This window comes from Phaseolus vulgaris, chromosome 1 (genome assembly GCF_000499845.2).
Source record: "Phaseolus vulgaris cultivar G19833 chromosome 1, P. vulgaris v2.0, whole genome shotgun sequence".
Taxonomy (NCBI): domain Eukaryota; kingdom Viridiplantae; phylum Streptophyta; class Magnoliopsida; order Fabales; family Fabaceae; genus Phaseolus; species Phaseolus vulgaris.
In genome coordinates this window covers 27,828,473-27,850,518 of record NC_023759.2, presented here as the reverse complement: position 1 = coordinate 27,850,518, position 22,046 = coordinate 27,828,473, and the positions used below count along the sequence as shown (strand labels likewise).

General features: G+C 49.0%; 2 protein-coding genes across 2 annotated transcripts; both read left to right on the top strand.

The window, feature by feature from the left end:
* Positions 1 to 53: 53 nt before the first annotated feature.
* Positions 54 to 1,106, top strand: LOC137815812 (uncharacterized). Its single transcript, XM_068618925.1, has one exon. The coding sequence runs from the start codon at positions 54 to 56 to the stop codon at positions 1,104 to 1,106; it is 1,053 nt and encodes a 350-aa protein (XP_068475026.1).
* Positions 1,107 to 1,210: 104 nt separating this feature from the next.
* LOC137815811 (uncharacterized) lies at positions 1,211 to 2,202 on the top strand. The gene is made up of 2 exons (XM_068618924.1): positions 1,211 to 1,323; positions 1,665 to 2,202. Exons 1-2 carry the CDS (start codon positions 1,211 to 1,213, stop codon positions 2,200 to 2,202), a joined length of 651 nt encoding a protein of 216 aa, XP_068475025.1.
* The last annotated feature ends 19,844 nt before the right edge of the window (positions 2,203 to 22,046 follow it).

Here is a 22,046-nt window from a genome sequence, read left to right as displayed (position 1 = left end):
CCGTGCTATGCTAGCCGCGGGCCGACGAGCCCCTCCGTTTGTATTTCGCAGTGATGGAGTCGGCCATCAGCTCTGTGCTGGTTCAAAAGCAGGATGAGACTCAGAAGCCCATATACTTCGTCAGTAAGGTCTTGCAGGGGCCGAAGACGAGGTATCAATCATTGGAGAAGGCGGCACTGGCAGTGGTGTTCTCAGCTAGGAGGCTTCACCATTACTTCCAAAGCTTCACAGTGGTGGTGATGACGGACCTCCCTATCCAGAAGGTATTGCAAAAGCCAGACGTCGCAGGAAGGATGGTTCGTTGGGCGGTAGAGCTGTCTGAGTTCGATATTCAATACGAGCCCAGGGGATCCATCAAAGAGCAGGTATACGCTGACTTTTTGGCAGAGCTCTCGCCAGGAAGCACACAGCAAGAGATGGAGGTAGGCTCGCGGTGGATGCTTTCAGTGGATGGGTCCTCCAACCAGCAAGGAAGTGGAGCCGGCGTGGTCTTGGAGGGGCCAAAGGGTTTGCTGATTGAGCAGGCCCTGAGGTTTGCATTCAAGGCCAGCAATAACCAAGTAGAATACGAAGCCCTCATAGCTGGGATGCTCTTGGCCAAGGAGATGGGTGCGCGGAGTCTGATGGCGAAGAGCGACTCCCAGTTGGTCACGGGGCAGGTAACTGGGGAGTACCAAGCGAAGGATCCACAGATGGCGGCGTATCTGAAGTACGTCCAGTTGCTGAAGGGGGCGTTCGTGGCATTTGAATTGGTCCACGTCCCAAGGGAGCAGAATGCCAGAGCTGACCTGCTCACAAAGCTGGCCAGCTCAGGCAAGGGGGGAAGGCAGAGGACGGTAATCCAGGAGACTCTCAAGGCGCCACGAATGTTTGTGGCAGATAATAGGGTGGATGTCCTTCATATCAGCACGACTAGGGGAAAGCCGAAGAGCCATCGGTCTTTGATTCAGGACACGGCGAGGGTCCCCAGCGTTAATGTATATCTGGCCTCGCCCAAAGAGGAGGGTCGTATGCAGGTGTGCGTCTTAGAAGAGGGGGACACATGGATGACGCCCTACAGGCGCTACGGATCCTCCCAGCGGAGCCTGGAGAGGGCAAGAGGATAAAGAGAAACTCCACGAGGTACACTCTCATCGATGGAGCACTATTCAGACATGGATTCACGCACCCGATTCTAACATGTGTGAGCAGCGACGAGTGCACAAGGATAATGTCGGAGCTCCACGAAGGGATCTGTGGAAGACATGTAGGGGGGAGGTCGTTGGCATCCAAGGTGATCCGTGCAGGGTTCTACTGGCCAACAGTAAGGGAGGATTGCGTGAGGTACGCCAAGCGATGCTAGCAGTGCCAAATGCACGCTAACTGCCACAAGGCGCCTCCAGAAGAGTTGAGGTCGATTTATAGCCCGTGGCCTTTCCACACATGGGGAATCGACATTCTGGGGCCCTTCCCTTTGGCGATAAGGCAGATGAAGTACTTGATAGTCGCCATCGAGTACTTCACGAAGTGGATAGAAGCAGAGCCGGTGGCGCAGGTGGCACACAAGGTACAACACTTCGTGTGGAAAAATATTGTGTGTCGCTTCGGTGTACCGAGGCGCTTCGTCTCAGATAATGGTACCCAGTTTGCCAGCCTGCAAATGGGTAAGTTGTGCTCAGAAGTAGGCATCAAGCAGGTGTTCGCATCTCTCGAACACCCCAGACAAACGGACAGGTGGAGCCCGCGAACAGAATTTTGTTGAAGGGGTTGAAGAGGAGGCTTGAGAAAGCCAAGGGAGCGTGGGCAGAAGAAGTACCAAGGATCGTGTGGGCTTACCCCACCACGCCCCAGTCTTCCACCATGAAAACGCCGTTCAGCCTGGTGTACGGGTCAGACGCCATGATCCCAGTGGAAATTCATGAGAGCTCGCCCCGTTTCCAAATCTTTGTGGCAGAGAAATCCAATGAGGAGAGGATGGTGAACCTAGACATATTGGACGAGGCCAGGGAAGAGGCGAGGATAAAGGCTGAGGCTGTGAAGAGAAGGGTAGAGCATCAGTACAGCTCCCAGGTGAAGCCGCGACAGTTCCAAGTAGCTGACCTGGTCATGCGGAAGGCTCATCCATATGAGTTGGAGAACAAGCTATCTCCCAAGTGGACCGGGCCCTTTAGAGTAACCGAGGCTAAGGGGAACGGTTTGTACAAGCTTGAGACTCTGGAATGAGGCCCCATTCCACACACCTGGAACGCAACCAATTTTAAGTTTTACTTTAGTTAAAGAACATTATGTAGTACACAGTTTTAAAGGGGACACTCTTTTTCCCTTTTGAGGGTTTTTTAATGAGGTCACCCAAGTGAAAGAATGAGATTAAGTATACATTGTCTCAATTTCCTTTTTTCGCAATGTAAAGAAACGCTAAAAGGAAAGGGCGCGGTTCCTTAAGAAACGAACCCGCCACCATGGTGTGTAGACACCTCAGCAGGAGGGACGCGGATATCTCCTCTGGGCGTGGACACCAAGCGCGCGAACCAACTTGGACGTGTAGACACCCCAAAGGGAGTGGCGGGAGCGCACTCTTCGGGTGTGGGCGTCAAGTTTGAAAGGTACGCATAGCATATCTAAAATCCGGGCATTTAGTCCCTGGGCAGGGGTTAATGGATTCCTTTGGGACGTCCCCTCCCCAGGTAAGAACGACTAGCCCCGGTGTCTGATGCCTAGACACCTCGCAAGGAAATGGCGGGAGCCGTTTCCTTCGAGTGTGGGCATCAGGCAGTGAGGAAGTTTGGAGCAGTGGAGAGTCGGGTGACTTGGTGCAAATACACGTCATGTAGGAGAAGCGCCATCCTTCGGGAAACCTTCTCCTTGGGCGTAATCACCAAAGTCCCTGGTCATCTTGGTGTTTAGACACACCGGGGACGATACGACACTACTTTCAGCATTGATAAGTGCCTAATTTCAATAATATTTCATATTAAAATATAGGCACTTATGAGAATTTATTGCTAATTTACATATAAAATAATCCCTAATTTATGAATTTATACCTTTTTATATTTTTTATGATCTTTATTTGAATAAGAGTATTTTATTCCCAAATTTGGTGTTAATTGCAGATTTCTAAGGAAGATTGGAGATTTGGATTTAAGATGAATGATTTGAGCTAAAAAGATAAAGATAGAATGTCCCAGAATGGAAAAAGATGAAAAGAAAGATTGGGCCTTTTTTATGTTTTATCATTTAGCCCATTAGCGCGACATAGAAAGCAACCTAACCCTAGAAAACTAGGATAAATAGAGGGCTAGAGGCTCAATTGTAGTGTGCTAGATTGAGAGGAAAACACCATAGAGTGAATTGTAACCCAATTGGGAAAATGGCAGGTGCTAGAAGTATGCGTGGCTAATTTTACCATTTGGGATTGGGAGTAATCTGCTCAAACTCTTATGTATTGAGGTGATATCTTATATATTGTACCGTCCCGCCCCGGGCGTTGACCAAAGTCAAAGTCAACGTCGGGGCCAAGGTCAACACGTGGCGAGACCATACGAAGGGGACAAACAAAGGAAGTCAACAGAATAATTAAACAAGGCGTCGCCAGGACAAGGCGTCGCCAAAGAAGGGCGTCGCCTTGACATGGCGTCGCCGGGATAAGACGTCGCCTAGGCAAGGTGCCACCAAGATACGGCGTCGCCAAACAAGCCACCGGTAGTGTCACTCCCCGATACGCGTGGGTAGGAAAGACCACGGAGGGAGTGACGCCGTGGAGGCTTTGGGCCCGCCAAGTGCAGGAAAAATGATGAAGTGAAGAGAAAGGTGGCTTCAAGGCCATAATACTAGCGCCAGTGGAGAGCAATCTGACTCGCGAAGTGCCCGTGACACCCCGAGAGGCCCTTGGGATAGATACGACTCATGAGAGGGTCACGCCCAGGGGTAACCAGGTGCAGGGTACGAGAGGAAGGTAGATACGCTCTCAGAGCAAGTGACCAGAGATTTGGGGGCATAAGTTGGCACCCAAAAAGTCACCCCTTGCGCCAGGTGCACTCCAAGGAAGGAGGACTCACACGACGAAATACCCCTGAGTTGGGTCACGGTGTTGTGAGGCCCTCCACGTGTAATAGCAGCCAAGTCAGAACAGAAACATCAATTTGTCAGGTATAAGGTAATTAAAGGTAATTAAAGTTTACGTTCCGAGCGTTTAAGGTACTTTAAATGCTTCAAGCGGTTTAAACGTCTTAAAGGCGCTGAACGTTTCATAACCTTAAATGCGCTTTGTACCGTTCCGTATCCGGGCGTTGACTAAGTCAAGGTCAAAGTCAACGACTAGAGAGTCAAAGTCAACGCAAGGCGTCGCCTAGGTGGAGAGACGCCGAGTGCTAGCATCGCTAAGAGGAAGCGTCGCCAAGGCAAGGCGTCGCCTAGGTGAAGGCGTCGCCCAACCAGGGCGTCGCCAGCTCAACTAAAGCAAGGCGATCACAGTGTGGTTCCCCGATACCCATGGGTAGGAAAGACCATGGAGGGAGCAACGCCGTGGGGAGGCCTCAGGTCCCGATAACCCGGGGCAGTGATAAAGAGAAGGAAAAGGTGGTTTCAAGGCCATAGTAATAGCACCAGTGTAGGGCAGCCTGACTCGTGAAGTACTCCTGCCGCCCCAGAGACGCCTTTGGGACAGATACGACTCAAGAGGAAGGTCACGCCCAGGGTAGCCGGGTGCAGGGTGGGAGAGGAAGGCAGATACGCTCTCAAAGTAAGTGACTAGATAATTGGGGGCATGAGTTGGCACCCAAAATGTCACCCCTAGCACAGTAGCACTCCCAAGCAGGAGGACTCAGACGTAGAAACGCCCCCAGATGGGGTCATGGCGTCGTGAGGCCCTCCACGTGTACGACAGCCATGTCAGAATAGAAACACCCTCCAGTCAGGTGCCAGGTAATTAAAGTCATTCAATACAGTTTCTGTTTCGAACATTCAGGTACTATAATGGCTCCCAAGCGTTTCAACGTCTTAAATGCGCTACGTTTCCTAAATCAGATACACTGATTGAGTGCGTTACATTTGCAATTAAAGGCGCGTTAAGGCGCTTTAAATGCTTGGGTAGTTTAAATAGCGCGGAGAATGTTGGAAACAGGGTTCGAACTTTTGGCAAATTTACCAGAGAGCTCTCTAGTTGCTTGCTCGTGCTTGAGGTTACGTACAAGGGACTGGGGAAAGATCTTTGCCTGAGGGAGAAAACACACACACATATACACAGTTCTTTTTACCACCTTCAGAGTGCCATACGCGGTGCTCAGAGACGGAGGTGTACAGTTTTGGTGTTTCTTGCTGGCTGACTTGAGCGTCGGAGTGCAAACGGCCGCTAGGGCGCCTCTTTGTCCTCTCTTTTGCAGGAATCCACAGGTAACCAGTGGGAAGGAGTCCCTAGTTGACGGTTGAGGTCGCGCACGAAGACGCCCCGGTCAACCGGACGGAACACGCTTTAAGACGCTTTAAATGCTAGAGTCGTTTAAATAGAACCTTGGATGTTGGAAACGGGGTTCAAACTTTTGGCAAATTTTCCCATAATACACTCTAGTTGCTTGCTCGAGTCTTGAGGCTACGCACAAGGGACTAGAGAAAGGTTGTTTGCCACCTTCAGAGGACCATCCACGGTGTTCCGATACGGAGGTGCAGAGTTTTGGTGTTTCTTGCTAGCTGACTTGAGCGTCGGAGTGCAAACGGCCGCTAGGGCGCCCATTTGTCCTTCTTTGCAGGTGTTCACAGATTGCCAGAGGGAAGGTGTCCTTAGCTGACGGGCAAGGTTGCGCACAAAGACATACCCGGGTCAACCGGCCGGAACATATATTAATATTCAGTTCTTGATTGATTATTGGTATTGTTGTTTTACTTTTAATTTTCCGTTACAAATTGAAAATCTTAAATCTGACCGAGAGGTATTTTTAGGGTTCAGACCTAAACATCAATACTTAACATATTTGAGTGCTAGAGATAGACTTGAAATGTTAATTGCCATTAACGTCTGATTGTGATTTCTAAGTTGTTTTTATAAGTATGCGAAAGATCGATATTTAGGAAACATTCTTAAGAATTTTATATGCGAGAGATCGATATAAATGAATTTTCTACGGGCATCAATTTCAATCAAAGAACCTAATATTGACATCCTAATCAAAATACATGTGAGTGAGAGAGATGAAACCTAATCCCTATTTCTCCAATTGAAGCAACTAATTCTTTGTTTGTTTTCTTATTGATCATTGCCAACCCACTCAATTCAACACTTTTTTTATTGTTTTCTTGTTATATTTAGCAAATATTTTACTTGATAATTCACTGTTCCTTGTGGGATCGATATCCGTCCTTAGGGACAGTTATTACTTCTGACAAATGCGGTGCACTTGCCGTAAAAATTCATCAAGCATGCCTCTCCTCGGGCGTGGGCACCAAGAACACTGATCGCCTTGGTGTTTTTAGACACTCTGAGGATGAAACGGTGCTGCTTTCGGGCAGGCCTCTCCTCGGGCGTGGGCACCAAGTGCGCAGAGATAAGGGCTAGTTGCCTTGGTGTTTAGACACCCCGAGGACGATACGACACTGCTTTTAGCAAGCCTCTCCTCGGGCGTGGGCACCAAACTGCAACTTTGTCCCAAGTGTTTAGTCACGCTGAGGACGAAACGACCTTGCATTCAACAGGTCTCTCCTCGAGTGTGGACACCCAGTGCAGGTAAGCAGGCTTCGGCCAAGATAAGTCCTCCTTTGCCTTCGAGTGATGATGAGGCCAGAAGAGCTAAGTCCTCCCTCGCCCTTGAGCAACATTGAGGCCAGGGAAGAGATGAGTCCTTTTTCATCTTAAGTGATGACGAGGCCATTAACACCTTCGGTGGTAGGCGCTTCGGGGCCACGAAGGATAAGCAAAGATCAAGCCAAAGTTCATTACGAGTTAAAGAAGCGAAGATAAAACACAAACACAATTATCAAAGCAGTAAGGGAGGAGAAGAGTACAAAAGAATGTGAAGTTAAAATGGTCAATTATATTCAAATACGGCGATACAAGTGTTGACAGAGTTACAGAGCTACAGAATTACAGAAGGGAGGCTAATCCTCAGGAGCTTCTACAAGCACGATTTTGCCTTCTACGACTTCATTAAGGGGGCTGCAGCCAGAGACGTCGATTCCCGAGTTTGCGTAGGCCGCTTGGGCAAGAGCCTCAGCGAACCCATTGGCGAAAGCACCCGCGGCATCATCGACCAGCTCTTGCTCTGCCTTCTTGAAGTGCTCAGCTAGAAAGGCCAACTCTTGGTCTTTGGCTGCTACAGCTTTGACCGACTCCGCCCACAGTTTTACAAATTCAGCCTCCAGCAGGTCGAAGGCCTTAGTCTTAGCCTCAAACGCTGCCTCCGTCGCGCCCAGCTTCACGTCGCGGTCAACGCATTGATCCTCGAGCTTCTTCATCTTGGCCTCGGAGGTTTTGGCAGCGTCTTTCAGATCCACAATTTCCACACGAAGAGGAACAACCTGCCCTAGGAGTTCGGTGTAGGTTTGCCCAGCTTCGTGCAGTCTCTTGCTGGCGGCGTCTTTCGCCTTCTGAGCCTCCTTCAAGGAGTCCTTGTAGGGTTCCTCTTGGCGGGCCCAGTGACGCTCTAGAGTCTGCTTTTCTTCCTTCAGGGAGGCACACTCTTTTTCAAGAGCCTGAAGGGAAGAAAGCTCATTGGCCTTGGCTCTAGCCTGATCACGCCAAGTGGTGGCGCAAGCAAGGAATGCCCCAAGGTAGTAGGCCATGCTCTCCTTCCTGGCCTCTTCAGATGGCCCTGTCCTAGCGTCGCTCTGCGCATGTAGCCTCTCAGCAGCTCTTGGACTGGTTGGGGAAGTTCTGGGGCCGGTGCAGGTGTAGGCGTGGGCTCAAACTCGACCCCACCCTCCAAAGCTAGTTGTTGAGGCGGTGAAGTGGCGCTCGGAGGGTGCTCCCTTAAGGACTCTGCACCATGATTTGAGGAAGAGTTGGAGGTGACAACCTTTGTAGTCCTCCTCCTCTTGAAGACTTGCCCATTTGCGGAGTCCTCATCATCATCAGAAGGAACCATCACCACCCCTTTGCCTTTGTCCAGGGGGCTGGTGTGGTTGCGGTCTCAACCACGGTGAGGGGCACTGCCGCGATGGGAGGTGGAGAGGTAGGAGGATGAGTGGCGTTTGGAGAAGGAAGGTTTTGGTCAGGTGTGGTGTTGGGAAGGTTTTGGGAGCGAGATGTTGGAGAAGTGGGAAGAGCAGATTCAGAGCCTGGGTGTGTGGAGTCCCCAGCTCCCTTGGACGCAGCTTTGCCCTTGGCTGTCAAGGCTTTGACAAGCCTCAGCCTTTTGTTCTTGTCCATTTTTGAATCTGCACCAAGGAAGCAAACACAACCGAAGTTAGGCACAGGCTAAGTTAGACCATGAAGCAAACAGACAATTCATATGCAAGCAAGAGTGAAAACTAGCAGAATCAGAAATTGTACCGTCCCGTATCCGGGCGTTCCCAAAGTCAAGGTCAAAGTCAACGTCAGGGGTCAAAGTCAACATAAGGCGTCGCCTAGGTGAAGAGACGCCAAGTGCCAGCGTCGCCAAGAGGAAGCGTCGCCCAGGTAAGGCGTCGCCTAGGTGAAGGCGTCGCCCAACCAGGGCGTCGCCAAGATCAATGTCACTAAGGCAAGGCAATCACAGTGTGGTTCCCCGATACCCATGGCTAGGAAAGACCATGGAGGGAGTGACGCCGTGGGAAGGCCTCAAGTCCCGGTAATCCGGGGTAGTGATAAAGAGAAGAGAAAGGTGGCTTCAAGGCCATAGTGATAGCGCCAGTGTAGGGCAGCCTGACTCGTGAAGTGCCCCTGCCGCCCCAAAGACGCCCTTGGGATAGATACGACTCAAGAGGAGGGTCACGCCCAGGGTAGCCAGGTGCAGGGTACGAGAGGAGGGCAGATACGCTCTCAAAGTGAGTGACTAGATGTTTGGGGGTATGAGTTGACACCCAAAAAGTCAGCTCTAGCGCAGATGCACTCCCAGGTAGGAGGACTCACACGAAGAAACGCCCCCAGATGGGGTCACGACGCTGTGAGGTCCTCCACGTGTACAACAGCCAGGTCAGAATAGAAACGCCATTTTGTCAGGTACAAGGTAATTAAAGTTATTTAATACAGTTTCCGTTTCGAGCGTTTAAGGTACTATAAATGCTCCCAAGCGTTTTAAACGTCTTAAATGCGCTACGTTTCATAATTAAATGCGTTTTAAGACGCTTTGAATGCGGGAGTAGCTTAAATAGCGCTTTGAATGTTGGAAACGGGGTTCGAACTTTTGGCAAATTTTCCAGAAACTCTCTAGTTGCTTGCTCTATCCTTGGGGTTACGCACAAGGGACTAGGGAAAGATCTTTGCTAGAAGGAGAAAATACACACTAGACACAGTTCATTTAACCACCTTCAGAGTACCCTTCACGGTGCTCCGATACGGAGGTGCACAGTTTTTGGTGTTTCTTGCTTGCTGACTTGAGCGTCGGAGTGCAAACGGCCGCTAGGGCGCCCTTTTGTCCTTCTTTCAGGAATCCCCAGGTATCCAGTGGGAAGGAGTCCCTAGCTGACGGTTGAGGTCGCGCACGAAGATGTCCTAGGTCAATCGGACAGAACATTTGGCGCCCACCGTGGGGCCGATATAAAACATCAGTCCCATCGCAAGTTTGAGAAGACCTATCAAGTCACAGTAACGTTGGAGGAGGTTTGAGGAGACAGTGAAGAATGGCCACCACAAGACGAGGTACTGCACGCGCAGCGCCAGAAGAACTGTCCATGCAGCAGGTCCTGTAGATAATGCGGGGGTTGCAAGATGGTATGGCGGAGTAGAAGTTGGAACAGGAACGCATGCAAGCGGATCTCGAAGCCTCGCACGTGAGGAACGAAGAGCTCCATCGTATAAATGAGGAGTTGCGCCGGGGTTTGCGGAATAATCGGGGGCAACGCGAACATGATGAGATGGAGAACCTCTCCCCGCCAAGGGAGTTTTCCACTCCCTTCTCGTAGGAGATTCTGGATGCAGTGATCCCCAACACGTTCGCAGGGCCCAAGGTGATCTTCACCGGGATGGAGGATCCTGAGGCGCATCTCTCTGCATTTCACACACAGATGGTCCTGGTAGGCGGCTCCGACGCTGCCAAGTGCAAGCTGTTTATGAGCACCCTGACGGGGATGGCTATGGATTGGTTTATCAGCCTCCCGGACGGCCATATCACCTCTTTCCGACAACTGTCGCGGTTGTTCAGGGAACAATACCTAGCAAACAAGGCCACGCCGCGGTTTCCTACGATCTATTTGATGTTAAACAGTATCAAGCGGAGACCCTAAAGGAATACATCAACCGTTTTGGGGCCCAGGTAGTAAAGGTTGGTACGTCAGAGGAACCCATGATTGTGTACGCGTTCGTGAAAGGTGTATGCCCCGGCCCTTTTGGCGAATCCATCATTCGCAACCGCCCTAGAACGTCGGGCGGTGGAACATATCGCTTCTGAGGGAGAGGTGTGTGAGAAGCGCACCAGCGTCGTGCCCTCACACCCGAGAGGACCGACGCGAACTCAACCCGTCAGGGTCAATGAGACCACGACGGGAAGGAAGAAACCAGAGGGGAGACGCCCCTACGAGGCCAGAAAGCCCCAGCCCCGGGGTCCAGCAGGAGGCGATCGCCCGGCCAGAGAGAGGACGAGGACGGCGAGATACAATTTTGTGGTGGAATTGAAGGACCTGATCGCCGTGCCTAATATAGTTGAGAGGTTGAGGTGACCGGCGAAGTCTGATAAGGTGTTAGGGCCTCGGAAAGACTCTTGGTGTGAGTTCCACGAGGCTTTCGGTCACCACATTGATAACTGCCTGTCGCTGGGTTACCAGTTAGATGAGCTGGTGAGAACCGGGTTTTTGAAGGATTATGGCGCGGAACCCGCCATGACTGCCGCCCTGCCGCCGCCAGTGGAAGAACAAGCACACGAGACGCCGGTTCTCGGCGACGTCCATACCATAGCTAGAGGTTTTTCCGGCGGAGGACCCACCGCCTCCCAGCGAAAGAAATACGCGAGGGGGGTCAACTCGATTGAGGAGAGAATATCAGGTAATCCGTGGGAGTCAGACCTCGTGTTCACGAGGGCGGATCTGCGAGACGTCGTGCCACACGACAATGATCCCGTGGTCATTTCGGTTGTCACGGCTGGAAGAAAGGTGCACAGGGTTCTAGTGGACTAGGGAAGTTCTGCGGACGTCATGTTCTGGTCGACGTTCAACAAGTTGCGGTTGTCTCCCGACCTCCTTAGGCCCTATACAGGGTGCCTATACGGGTTTGCAGATAACCAAGTGGAAGTCCGAGGCTACTTGGAGTTGAGGACAACGTTCACAGATGGAGAGGCCTCGCGTACCGAAAGCATCCGGTACTTGGTCGTAAACGCCAACTCCGCCTACAACATCTTGTTGGGTAGGCCGGCGTTGAATAGGCTGAATGCAGTGGCCTCCACGCGCCATATGAAGATGAAGCTGCCGGACCTCAGTGGCAAGGTGATAGTCATCAAGTCGGACTAGGAGGAGGCGAGAAAATGTTATGAGAACAGCCTGAAAACAAAGAGAGGCATGTTCATGGTGTATGAGCGTCCGCCAAGTGCAGACACGAGGATGATTGAGGCGACGCCCGCGCGGCCGACGCCTAGCGAGGCCATACCCGTGAGGGCGACGCCCGAAGCAGATACACCCATGGAAGAAGGCCCTGACGACGCGGCGCCCGTGGAAGAGGCGGCGCCCGTCGAGGGGGATAATAGGGATCAACAGGTGGATAATGCCGTGGAGAGGGAGATTGGAGGCAAAATATTTAAGCTAGGGCGTTTGCAGAGCCAGAAAGAACAGGAGGGGGTGGCAGGGGTGATTTCACGCCACTTGGATGCTTTCGCATGGTCTGCCTCGGATATGCCCGGCATCGACCCTGATTTCCTATGTCATCACCTCAGCATGGACGCCACGGTCCGCCCCGTCCGCCAAAGAAGAAGGAAGTTCAACGAAGAGAGGCAGATGGTGGTAAGGGAGGAAACGCAGAAGTTGCTGAGTGCTGGCCACATCAGGGAGATCCAATACCCTGAGTGGCTAGCCAACATCGTCCTAGTAAAGAAGGCGAATGGAAAGTGGAGGATGTGCGTGGACTTCACGAACTTAAATAAGGCGTGCCCGAAGGACTCGTACCCACTGCCCATTATCGACGCGTTGGTGGATAGTGCATTCGGCTACAAGGTGCTAAGCTTCCTGGATGCATTCTCGGGGTACAACCAGATCAAAATGCACCCGAGAGACGAGAGCAAAACTGCATTCATGACAGAGACTTGCAGTTACTGCTATAAGGTAATGCCTTTCGGGCTGAAAAACGCGGGCGCCACCTACCAAAGGCTGATGGACAAAGTCCTATCGCCCATGTTAGGAAGCAATGTGTATGCCTACGTGGATGATATGGTAGTGGCGTCGAAGGACAGGACACAGCACGTGGCGGACCTAGAGGAGTTGTTCGTCACTATATCCAAGTACAACCTCAAACTAAACCCCGAGAAGTGTGTCTTCGGGGTAGAGGCCGGTAAATTCCTAGGTTTCATGCTCACGGAAAGGGGGATAGAGGCGAACCCTGACAAATGCGCAGCAATTATCGCCATGCGAAGCCCGACGTCAGTAAAGGAAGTGTAGCAGTTGACGGGGCGGATGGCGGCGCTCTCAAGGTTTGTTTCTGCCGGAGGAGAGAAGGGGCACCCATATTTCCAGTGCCTCTAGAGAAATAGTCGCTTCGCATGGACTGACGAATGCGAAGCGGCTTTCATCAAGTTGAAGGAATACCTGGCGACGCCACCATTCCTCTCCAAACCGGTGGCGGATGTGCCCCTCCGGCTGTACTTCACAGTGATAGAGCGAGCTATCAGCTCAGTGCTGGTCCAGGAGCAGCACCAGATTCAAAAGCCCATCTATTTTGTAAGCAAGGCCTTACAAGGCGCGGAGACGAGATACCAGGCGTTGGAGAAGGCAGCATTGGCAGTGGTGTTTTCAGCCAGGAGGCTCCGTCATTACTTCCACAGCTTTACGGTGGTAGTGATGACGAACCTCCCTATACAGAAGGTGCTACAGAAGCCTGACGTAGCTGGAAGGGCGGTGCGCTAGGCGGTGGAGTTATCAGAATTCGACATCCAATATGAGCCCAGAGGATCCATCAAGGGGCAAGTATACGCGGATTTTGTGGCAGAACTCTCGCCCGGAGATGAACAAGATGTGGAGGCGGGCTCGCGGTGGTTACTCTCGGTGGACGGCTCCTCCAACCAGCAGGGAAGTGGTGCGGGAATAGTCTTGGAGGGACCCAATGGTGTGTTGATCGAGCAAGCTCTGCGCTTCGCCTTCAGGGCAAGTAATAATCAGGCTGAATACAAAGCCCAGATTGCAGGAATGCTCCTAGCTAAAGAAATGGGCGCGCAGGACCTCTTGGTAAAAAGTGATTCCCAACTAATTACAAGGCAAGTGTCGGGTGAGTTTCAGGCGAAAGACCCACAGATGGCGGCATATCTGCAATACGTTCAACTGTTGAGAGGAGCATTCAGCGCTCTTGAGCTAGTACATGTCCCAAGGGAACAGAATGCCAGAGCTGACCTGCATGCCAAGCTGGCCAGCTCAGGCAAGGGGGGTAGATAGAGGACGGTGATCCAAGAGACGCTTAAAGCTCCGCGTAAGTTTGTGGAAGATAACAGGGTGGATGTCCTCTAGATCTGTACACCAAGAGGGAGTCCAAGGAGTCATCGCTCTTTGACCCAAGATACGCTGAAGACGCCCCGCATCAGCACATACGCGGACACGCCCGATGAAAGAAGGCAGATGCAGATATGTGCCCTAGCCGAGGGGGACACCTGGATGTCGCCATACAGACGGTACCTGGCGGATGGGGCTCTCCCAGTGGAGCCTGAAGAGGGTAAGAAGGTAAAGAGAAATGATGTGATTCCACTAGCCATATAGAGAATGATTCTTGACATTCTTAGGAATCACCTTGAGTTGGACATTGTAGAGGCACTTTTCTTAGAGTTGGATCATTGTTCTAAGACAAGAACTCACCAAAAACTAGTACCAAATCCCAAACTCATTTGGATGTTCCACATATTGTCAAATTGAACCAACAAAAAGAGGTAAAACTAAGAAGTACCGAACAGAATTGCATAAGAACACATTTGAACCGAACAAAGTGAAATTAAAAGGCAAGAAAAGCAAATAGGTGCTGGAAAAACAGAATAGCCGAACCAAACAACAAGACAACAAGCTAGAACAAAGAATTAACAAAGAAGAAAGGAAGGAGAGAAGAATTGCTCATGAAGATGGAAGGAGGATGGATGATCTCGCCACTAGAAGTGTGGAATGCTCCTAGATGAGAGTGTTGCCGCCACTTGAGGACTCCATGGATCCATCAAGATAAGACTAGAGAAGAAGGCTCAAAAGCTCTCCAATGATCACTCAAAATTTGAGTAGAGTTTTCTTAGATTAATTCCAATCTGAAATTTACAAAGAAAGCACCTCTATTTATAGCCTAAGGTGCTGAAATATAAGCTACACAAATTCAAAAACTCCCTCCCAAAAAGCTTCTAGAATTTGCGCCTAAAACAAAGCATGAGGAAGGTGTGTCCTCTTCCTTCACTTTGGCACCTCCTTATTTACTCCTACACCTATCTACTAACACACCCCCCCTAAGACTCCTAACTAAAGACTAAAAGATGCTTTAACAATAGAGGTTTCTAATGTTTCCCTCTAAGCACCTTCAACAATATTCTTTATTATTTAATACTTGGCCTTGCCCTTCATAGGATGGACTTGGGCTTGGGCTTGGGCTTTGGGCTTGGGCCTCTCTTTATTTTATGTCTTCTTTTAATTTTGAGAAGGCTAGAAGGAAGAACTTCAAGTGTGATGGTGAATTGCCTCTTCCTTCATTAATAAAAACCTCCTTTACTTGACTCTCATCAAGAAATGCCGCCAGATACACTCTGGTGGACGGAGTGTTGTTCAGGCACGGGTTCACTCACCCCATCTTAACGTGCGTAAGTGGCGACGAGTGTACCAGGAGCTCCACGAGGGCATTTGCGGGAGCCACGTGGGGGGAAGGTCATTAGCCTCCAAGGTAATACGCGCAGGTTTTTTCTGGCCAACGGTAAAAGAGGATTGCGCGCGACATGCCCAGCGCTGTAAGCAATGTCAAAAGCACGCTGACTGGCACAAGGCGCCGCCAGAAGAGCTGCGATCCATATATAGCCCGTGGCCTTTTCATACCTGGGGGATTGACATCCTAGGTCCGGTCCCACTGGCGATAAGGCAGATGAAGTACTTGATCGTTGCCATCGAGTACTTCACCAAGTGGATAGAGGCAGAGCCCGTGGCACAGATCACTGCGCACAAGGTGCAACACTTTGTGTGGAAGAACATTGTGTGTCGCTTTGGCGTACCTAGGCGGCTGATATCCGATAATGGAACCCAGTTTGCCAGTCAGCAGTTGTGAAATCTGTGCGCTGAGGTGGGCATCAAGCAGGTGTTCGCATCAGTCGACAGACCAACGGGCAAGTAGAGTCAGCAAACAGAGTTTTGCTGAGGGGGCTAAAGAGAAGGCTGGAGAAGGCCAAAGGGGCGTGGGCAGAGGAAGTACCAAGGATCGTATGGGCATACCACACCATGCCCCAATCTTCTACCATGGAGACGCCTTTCAGTTTGGTGTATGGGTCGGATGCGATGATCCCGGTAGAAATACACGAAAGCTCGCCACGTTTTCAAAACTTTGTGGTTGAGGAATCCAACGAAGAAAGGCGGGTAAACCTGGATCTACTAGACAAAGCCAGGGAGGAAGCCAGAATAAAAGCCCAAGCGGTAAAGAGAAGAGTAGAGCGGCAATATAGCTCTAAGGTAAAGCCACAACAGTTTCAGATTGGCGACCTAGTTATGAGGAAAGCCCACCCATACGAGCTGGAGAATAAGTTGTCTCCCAAGTGGACCGGACCCTTCAGAGTTACCGAGGCTAAGGGCAACGGTTCGTACAACCTAGAGACCTTGGAAGGGGGGTCCCATCCCGCGCAGTTGGAATGCAGCCAACTTGAAGTTTTATTTTAGTTGACTTATGTAAGTAGCGATGTAATAGTCTTGTTAAAGGGGACGCTCTTTTTCCCCTCCCGGGGTTTTTTAATGAGGTCACCCAAATAAAAGAAAAACAAGTTTGAGAAAAAACCTTGCCTTGGTTTTTAGTCTTTATCTTTTCCCCGTTTGAAGCGGCGATAGGCGTCGCCAGTAAAGAAGGCGTCGCCAAGAGAAGGCGTCGCCAAGAAAGAAGGTGTCGCCAAGAAAGAAGGCGTCGCCAAGAGGAGGCGTCGCCAAGAAGAAAGACGTCGCCAAGAAGAAAGGCGTCGCCAAGAAGAAAGGCGTCGCCAAGAAGAGAGCGTCGCCAAGGTAGAAGGCGTCGCCCAAGCGCAGGCGCCGCCAAGAAACATGACGGAGGAAAAATGCACAATATATGAAGGGTATGCAAAAGTAAAGCGGCATTACGGAAACCAAGCATGGTATAGTAGAGTTAATTTTACAAGCAGTGTTCGAGGTAAATGGGAGTAATGCGAGTAGGGCAAACATTACAACTCATACAAAAAACACAAACGAACCACTCTTCAGTGGCCGCCGGAGTCAGCACGGGAGGAAGACGAAGCCCCGCTCTCAGTCCGCAAAGCCCGGGTAAGTCGTGACCTCAGCTCTTGGCTTATCTTCGAACCTGCACCAAGGGAGATGAACGTGTCAGAGACACCATGAAGCGAAACACACACAGTTAGAAAGCAACAAAGGCGGAAGTTTCTAGGGCAGTGACTCATACATATATACTTCTCTAGGGTTCCAGCGTTGAACTCCAAACTGATCAAGGTGGCGGAGTCAAAGCCTCCCGCCTCAGCAAGGATCCGGCAAACCACCTGGTCATTCGGGGCTAGCTTCTTGAAGGGTTTGGATTTGAGGGCCCTCGTCTCCCTCACCCAGTACAGTGGAAAACCATCTAGGGCGGAGGGAACGAGATCAGAGCAACAGATCTTGAAGAACCTGCCTTTCCACCCAGTGAATGAGTTTTGGAAAGGGGTCAGGAGAACCCTGCCAGGAACGTTACTGAGGGTTACCCAAAGGTTATTCCTTTGCCTCTTCACCTCAAAGAAGTGAAGAAAGATATCAACCGAGGGTGCACAACCCAGAAACCCGAAAAGGATGTCAAAGGCCTTGACGAAGGCCCAGCTATTGGGATATAACTGGGCCGGAGCAGCATTGGTCTCTGTCAGCAGTTCCTTCTCAAACCTGAAGAAGGGTAGGCGCACTCCGATGGTCTTAAAAACCACCTGATAGAAATAAAAGAAGGGGACCCCGTCGTTGGCCCGTTCGTCTCCGCATACTGGCTCCCCTAGAGTGCAAGGGAGCACAGCAATATCGTCGTCGTGCCTCTTCACGAAGGCACGGTGATCATAGGAGCATGAATCCCCTTTGTGTTCCCGTATGGCCCGAGTAGAAAGCAGGCACGAGCACTCGTCAAGAAGCTCGCTCGAGGCCCAAGTATACAGGTCCTTGGGGTTAACCCTGGGGGGAGGAACACGAGAAGACATGCCTGAATAGAATCTAGGAGGTTTAGAGGAGAGTGGCCTGCTGGTAACGCAAGGGTAAAACGCTGATCGCAACGAACACTGGAAGAACTCTTCGCGAGAAGAGAAAGGGTGCAAGTAGGTTACGAAGAGCGCAGAAATGATGAGGACAGTTTCAACATTTTGAAGAACTAAATATTGCGGTTAGAGCGCCAAACGACGCAAATGGACGCACCGTGCGATCGAGCCACGTGGCAGAGGATGGGAGGATGACCCTGGCACCACTGGTTAACACTTAGAAAACGTCGTATCAACAGAATGCCCGAGGGTACGATATGCCGTCGAGAGTGGGTCAGAGGCACAGAAAATGTCAGGACCAAGTCCAGTGGCTGAACATCCCATCAGCCATACGAGAAGCGCCACGTGGATAGCACAAGCGAAACCTTGAGCTCTTCGCTATCTCCAGGTGTCGACCAGGACCAAGGTTAAAGCCAATGCCAAGGTACAGTTAACGCCCAAGGCGACGCCAGCAGTAGACGCCCAAGGCGTCGCCAGGAAAGGCGCAGAGGGCGACGCCAGCATGAGACGTTGTGATGAGAGTCAAGTAAAGGAGGTTTTCATTAATGAAGGAAGAGGCAATTCACCATCACACTTGAAGTTCTTCCTTCTAGTCTTCTCAAAAATTAAAAGAAGACATAAAATAAAGAGAGACCCAAGCCCAAAGCCCAAGCCCAAACCCAAGTCCATCCTATGAAGGGCAAGTCCAAGTATTAAATAATAAAGAATATTGTTGAAGGTGCTTAGAGGGAAACATTAGAAACCTCTATTGTTAAATCATCTTTTAGTCTTTAGTTAGGAGTCTTAGGGGGGGTGTGTTAGTAGATAGGTGTAGGAGTAGAATAGGAGGTGTCAAAGTGAAGGAAGAGGTCACACCTTCCTCATGCATTGTTTTAGGCGCCAATTCTAGAAGCTTTTAGGGGGGAGTTTTTGAATTTGTGTAGCTTACATTTCAGCACCTTAGGCTATAAATAGAGGTGCTCTCTTTGTAAATTTCAGATTTGAATTTATCTAAAGAAACTATACTCAAAATTGGAGTGAGCATTGGAGAGCTTTTGAGGCTTCTTCGCTAGTTTTATCTTGAAGGATCCATGGTGTCCTCAAGTGGCGGCAACACTCTCATCTAGGAGCATCCACACTTCTAGTGGCGAGATCATCCATCATTCATCCATCTTCATGAGCAATTCTTCTCTCCTTCCTTTCTTCTTTGTTAATTCCTTGTTCTAAGTTTGTTGTCTTGTTGTTTTGGTTCGGCTGTTCTTGTTTTCCAGCACCTATTTTCTGTTCTTTGCCTTTTAATTTCACTTTGTTCGGTTCAGTTTGCTTATCATCCTTTTCTGTTCGGTGTGTTTTAATTTTACCTCTCTTTGTTGATTCAATTTGACAATATGTGGAACACCCAAATGAGTTTGGGATTTGGTACTAGTTTTTGGTGAGTTCTTGTCTTAGAACAATGATCCAACTCTAAGAAAAGTGCCTCTATAATGTCCAGCTCAAGGTGATTCCTAAGAATGTCAAGAATCATTTTCTATATGGTTAGTGGAATCACATCATGTGGTATCATGAGTTTAGGTGTGTTCTTGTTTAATTGTTGAGTTGTGTAGCACTTTTTTTTCAAGAGCTCTTTTAATTTCTTGCAATTTAAGTTTCTGTTTTAGGCTTATTTTGAGTTTACTTGCTGTTTTAATTCTTTTGCCTATCATATGTTTGAGTATTTTCCTTTTTGAATCATGTCAAGTTTTGTCTTAGTCATGTTATTCCATAATTGTCATTACTTCTAGTAGTACTTTTATTGTTTTTGATTGTTTCTTGCTTTAGTGTCATATAATTTTCTGAATTGATATTGATTCTTTGTGCATTTTTCTTTTTAGAATTGAGTTCATACTTGTATTCTAGACCTATACAAGTTCCAATACATCATTTTCCATTATGTCTTTGCTAGTTCATAATTCTGTTTTTTATTCCTATTAGGATTCCTCTGTTTCTGAAAAAAGTGCTTACTGTTTTTCCTTATTGCAATTGATTTACTCACTGGAAAATTCTGAAATTCTGGATTTGTGATATTCAAAGTGTTAGAAAAGAGTAAAAAAAAATAATCATTCAAAAATTCAAAGTACACAAAAAATGATAAATAAAATAAAAAAAGTGTACAATTCTGCCGAAAAGAATACGGTAATCTGGCAGCGATTTTAAAATATTTATCTCAATTAATTATTGGCTTACTGTTTTTAATTGATTCCAGTGCCATTATTGAGTTAACATCTTGAAGTTTCTATGGTTTAAATTTCATAATCCAGTTCGCTCTACATCATTCCAGTTAAATCAGTGAATATCAAGCACAGTTTGTGATCCTGCCGACATCTCGAGCGTGGAGGAATTGCCTTGTCGCTTGCTTGACCCGCCTAAGGCAACTGTGCTATCTGCAAGAATACTCTTAGAACCTCCTCCTCTGGGAACTCCGAACGCAACCTGCAAACACACAGACAGCGCCTCTAGCGGCCGTTTGCACTCCGACGCTCAAGTTAGATCACAGAATCACTAGAAAATAATATGTGTGTGTGTATTTCTCTCTGATTCTCTTTTTATCTCCCTTTGTGTCTGTGCCTAACAGAATTCTGCTACGCTGTTCTCTCGTGTGTCAGAATTCTGTTATGCTTTTGTACGAAAATGTACCACAGTCAGGGTCGTGGGTGTCTGGGTTTTCTGTCTGTACCTTTCACGACACGGAGTGCACCTTTATCTGGGCCGCGCCCCTCTCAGACAGTGACACGTGGAGGCATGCAACTCATATCTAACCGTTCACGTGCCACCACCTGAAGGGCTCTAGCGCATCTCTTTGTGCGCCTAAGTTATTCCCTTGCGGAGTAACTTAGCGCGTTTCTTCCATTTGGGTGAATCGCACATTCCCAGGAGAACGCCAGGTGTGGCTGGACTAGGCACACTCACCAAGCACTTCTCTCTGCATACGCGATTTCCCCTCCACTACGTCATGCACGTAATGGGTTGAGGAAGTCACCAATCACTGACTGGTTTACTAACTCCCTCAGGCCACTCTCGTGCACAATTATACCGGCGAGGAGCTTTTCTTTCTCTGAGGTATGATCATGCGAGGTCCATGCGTAACGCTCTCGCTGGGAATCTCAGTCCCAGTTTAACTGCGTGTAACATGAAACCCCGATGACCATGCACCCGATGACTGATCGGTGCTCTATTGCTTCTCGCGTTCTCCCCCGGGGTGTTTATCTTGGACTGATCTGCCGGTGGCCACTCGGTTACTGACCACCGATAACCATACCGGGTGATCTCCTCCCTGATTTCTCTGCCACCTGATCCACGTGTCACCCTGCGAGTGGTCCACGTGGTTATCTGCTGCTGACGTCATCGACTACCGATGACCGACCGGATCAGTTTGCATTAAAAAAAATAAAAATTTCCAGTAGCTAAATTTTTGTTTTCTTCATCTACTCTAGTGCTTTTCATTAAGTATTCTTTTGTGTGCCTACTTTCTCATTGAGTTCTTTATTTTCTTGATTGTCTTTCATTCTTTACTCTTTGAGTTTGTCTTACATATAGTTTTCCTTTTGGAATTACCTTTCTTTGCTTATACCTTTTCTTGTTTGTCTTTATTGTTTCATTGGTTTTGTTGGTTGCCTTTGAGATTGGTGTGCTTGCTTTGACATCATTCATTCGAGGATTCCAAGGCCTCAAGATCAGATTGGTGCAAGGACATTATTTCTTTGAGAGTGACCTATTTTTCTGCCTCATTTCACTTTGGCATTTTTGTTAAAACACTCACTGTTTTTGCTAATTTTTGTTTCTTAACTTGTTTGTTGTTTTTGTGTGTTTGCTGTTTTTTATTTCCAAAATGGCTGGATTTTCAAGTGATGCATCATACAAGCAGAATTCTCCTTCCAAAGCTTCAATCCATGGTGAATTACATGAAGCACAAAGAACTATTAGACGCTTGGAAGAGAAAATGCAAAAGATGGAGGTCCAACAAGCTAGACCATCTCCTTCTATTCCATGATGGACATCATTCTCATAGACCATCTTCAAGAGCCTCTTCAAATGATTTTGGCCGTGAAGAAGAGCATAGGAGAAGGAGGAATCCACCACAATTTCATGGACAAAGACCTCATCATCAAGGAGAAAGACATCACTACGGCAATGGTTACTACCAAGATGCAAAGGATAGGCTACCTTCGGTCAAGCTTCCTTGTTTTAATGGCTCTAGTGATCCTAATGTATATTTAGATTGGGAGGCTAAGTGTGAACAAATATTTGAGATCCATGAGATCCAAGATGAGCATAAGCTTAAGCTAGCCACCCTAGAGTTTAGTGATTATGCCATGAAATGGTGGCATGGAATTGTAAAGGACATTATCTATCACA

Excerpts from the sequence above, each read along its gene's own strand:
- LOC137815812 (XM_068618925.1), top strand. The coding sequence starts at position 54 with ATGGAGTCGGCCATCAGCTCTGTGCTGGTTCAAAAGCAGGATGAGACT.
- LOC137815811 (XM_068618924.1), top strand. The coding sequence starts at position 1,211 with ATGTCGGAGCTCCACGAAGGGATCTGTGGAAGACATGTAGGGGGGAGG. Across the intron at positions 1,324-1,664 it reads GTAAGGGAGGATTGCGTGAG|GCATCAAGCAGGTGTTCGCA; the intron begins GTACGCCAAGCG and ends GCTCAGAAGTAG.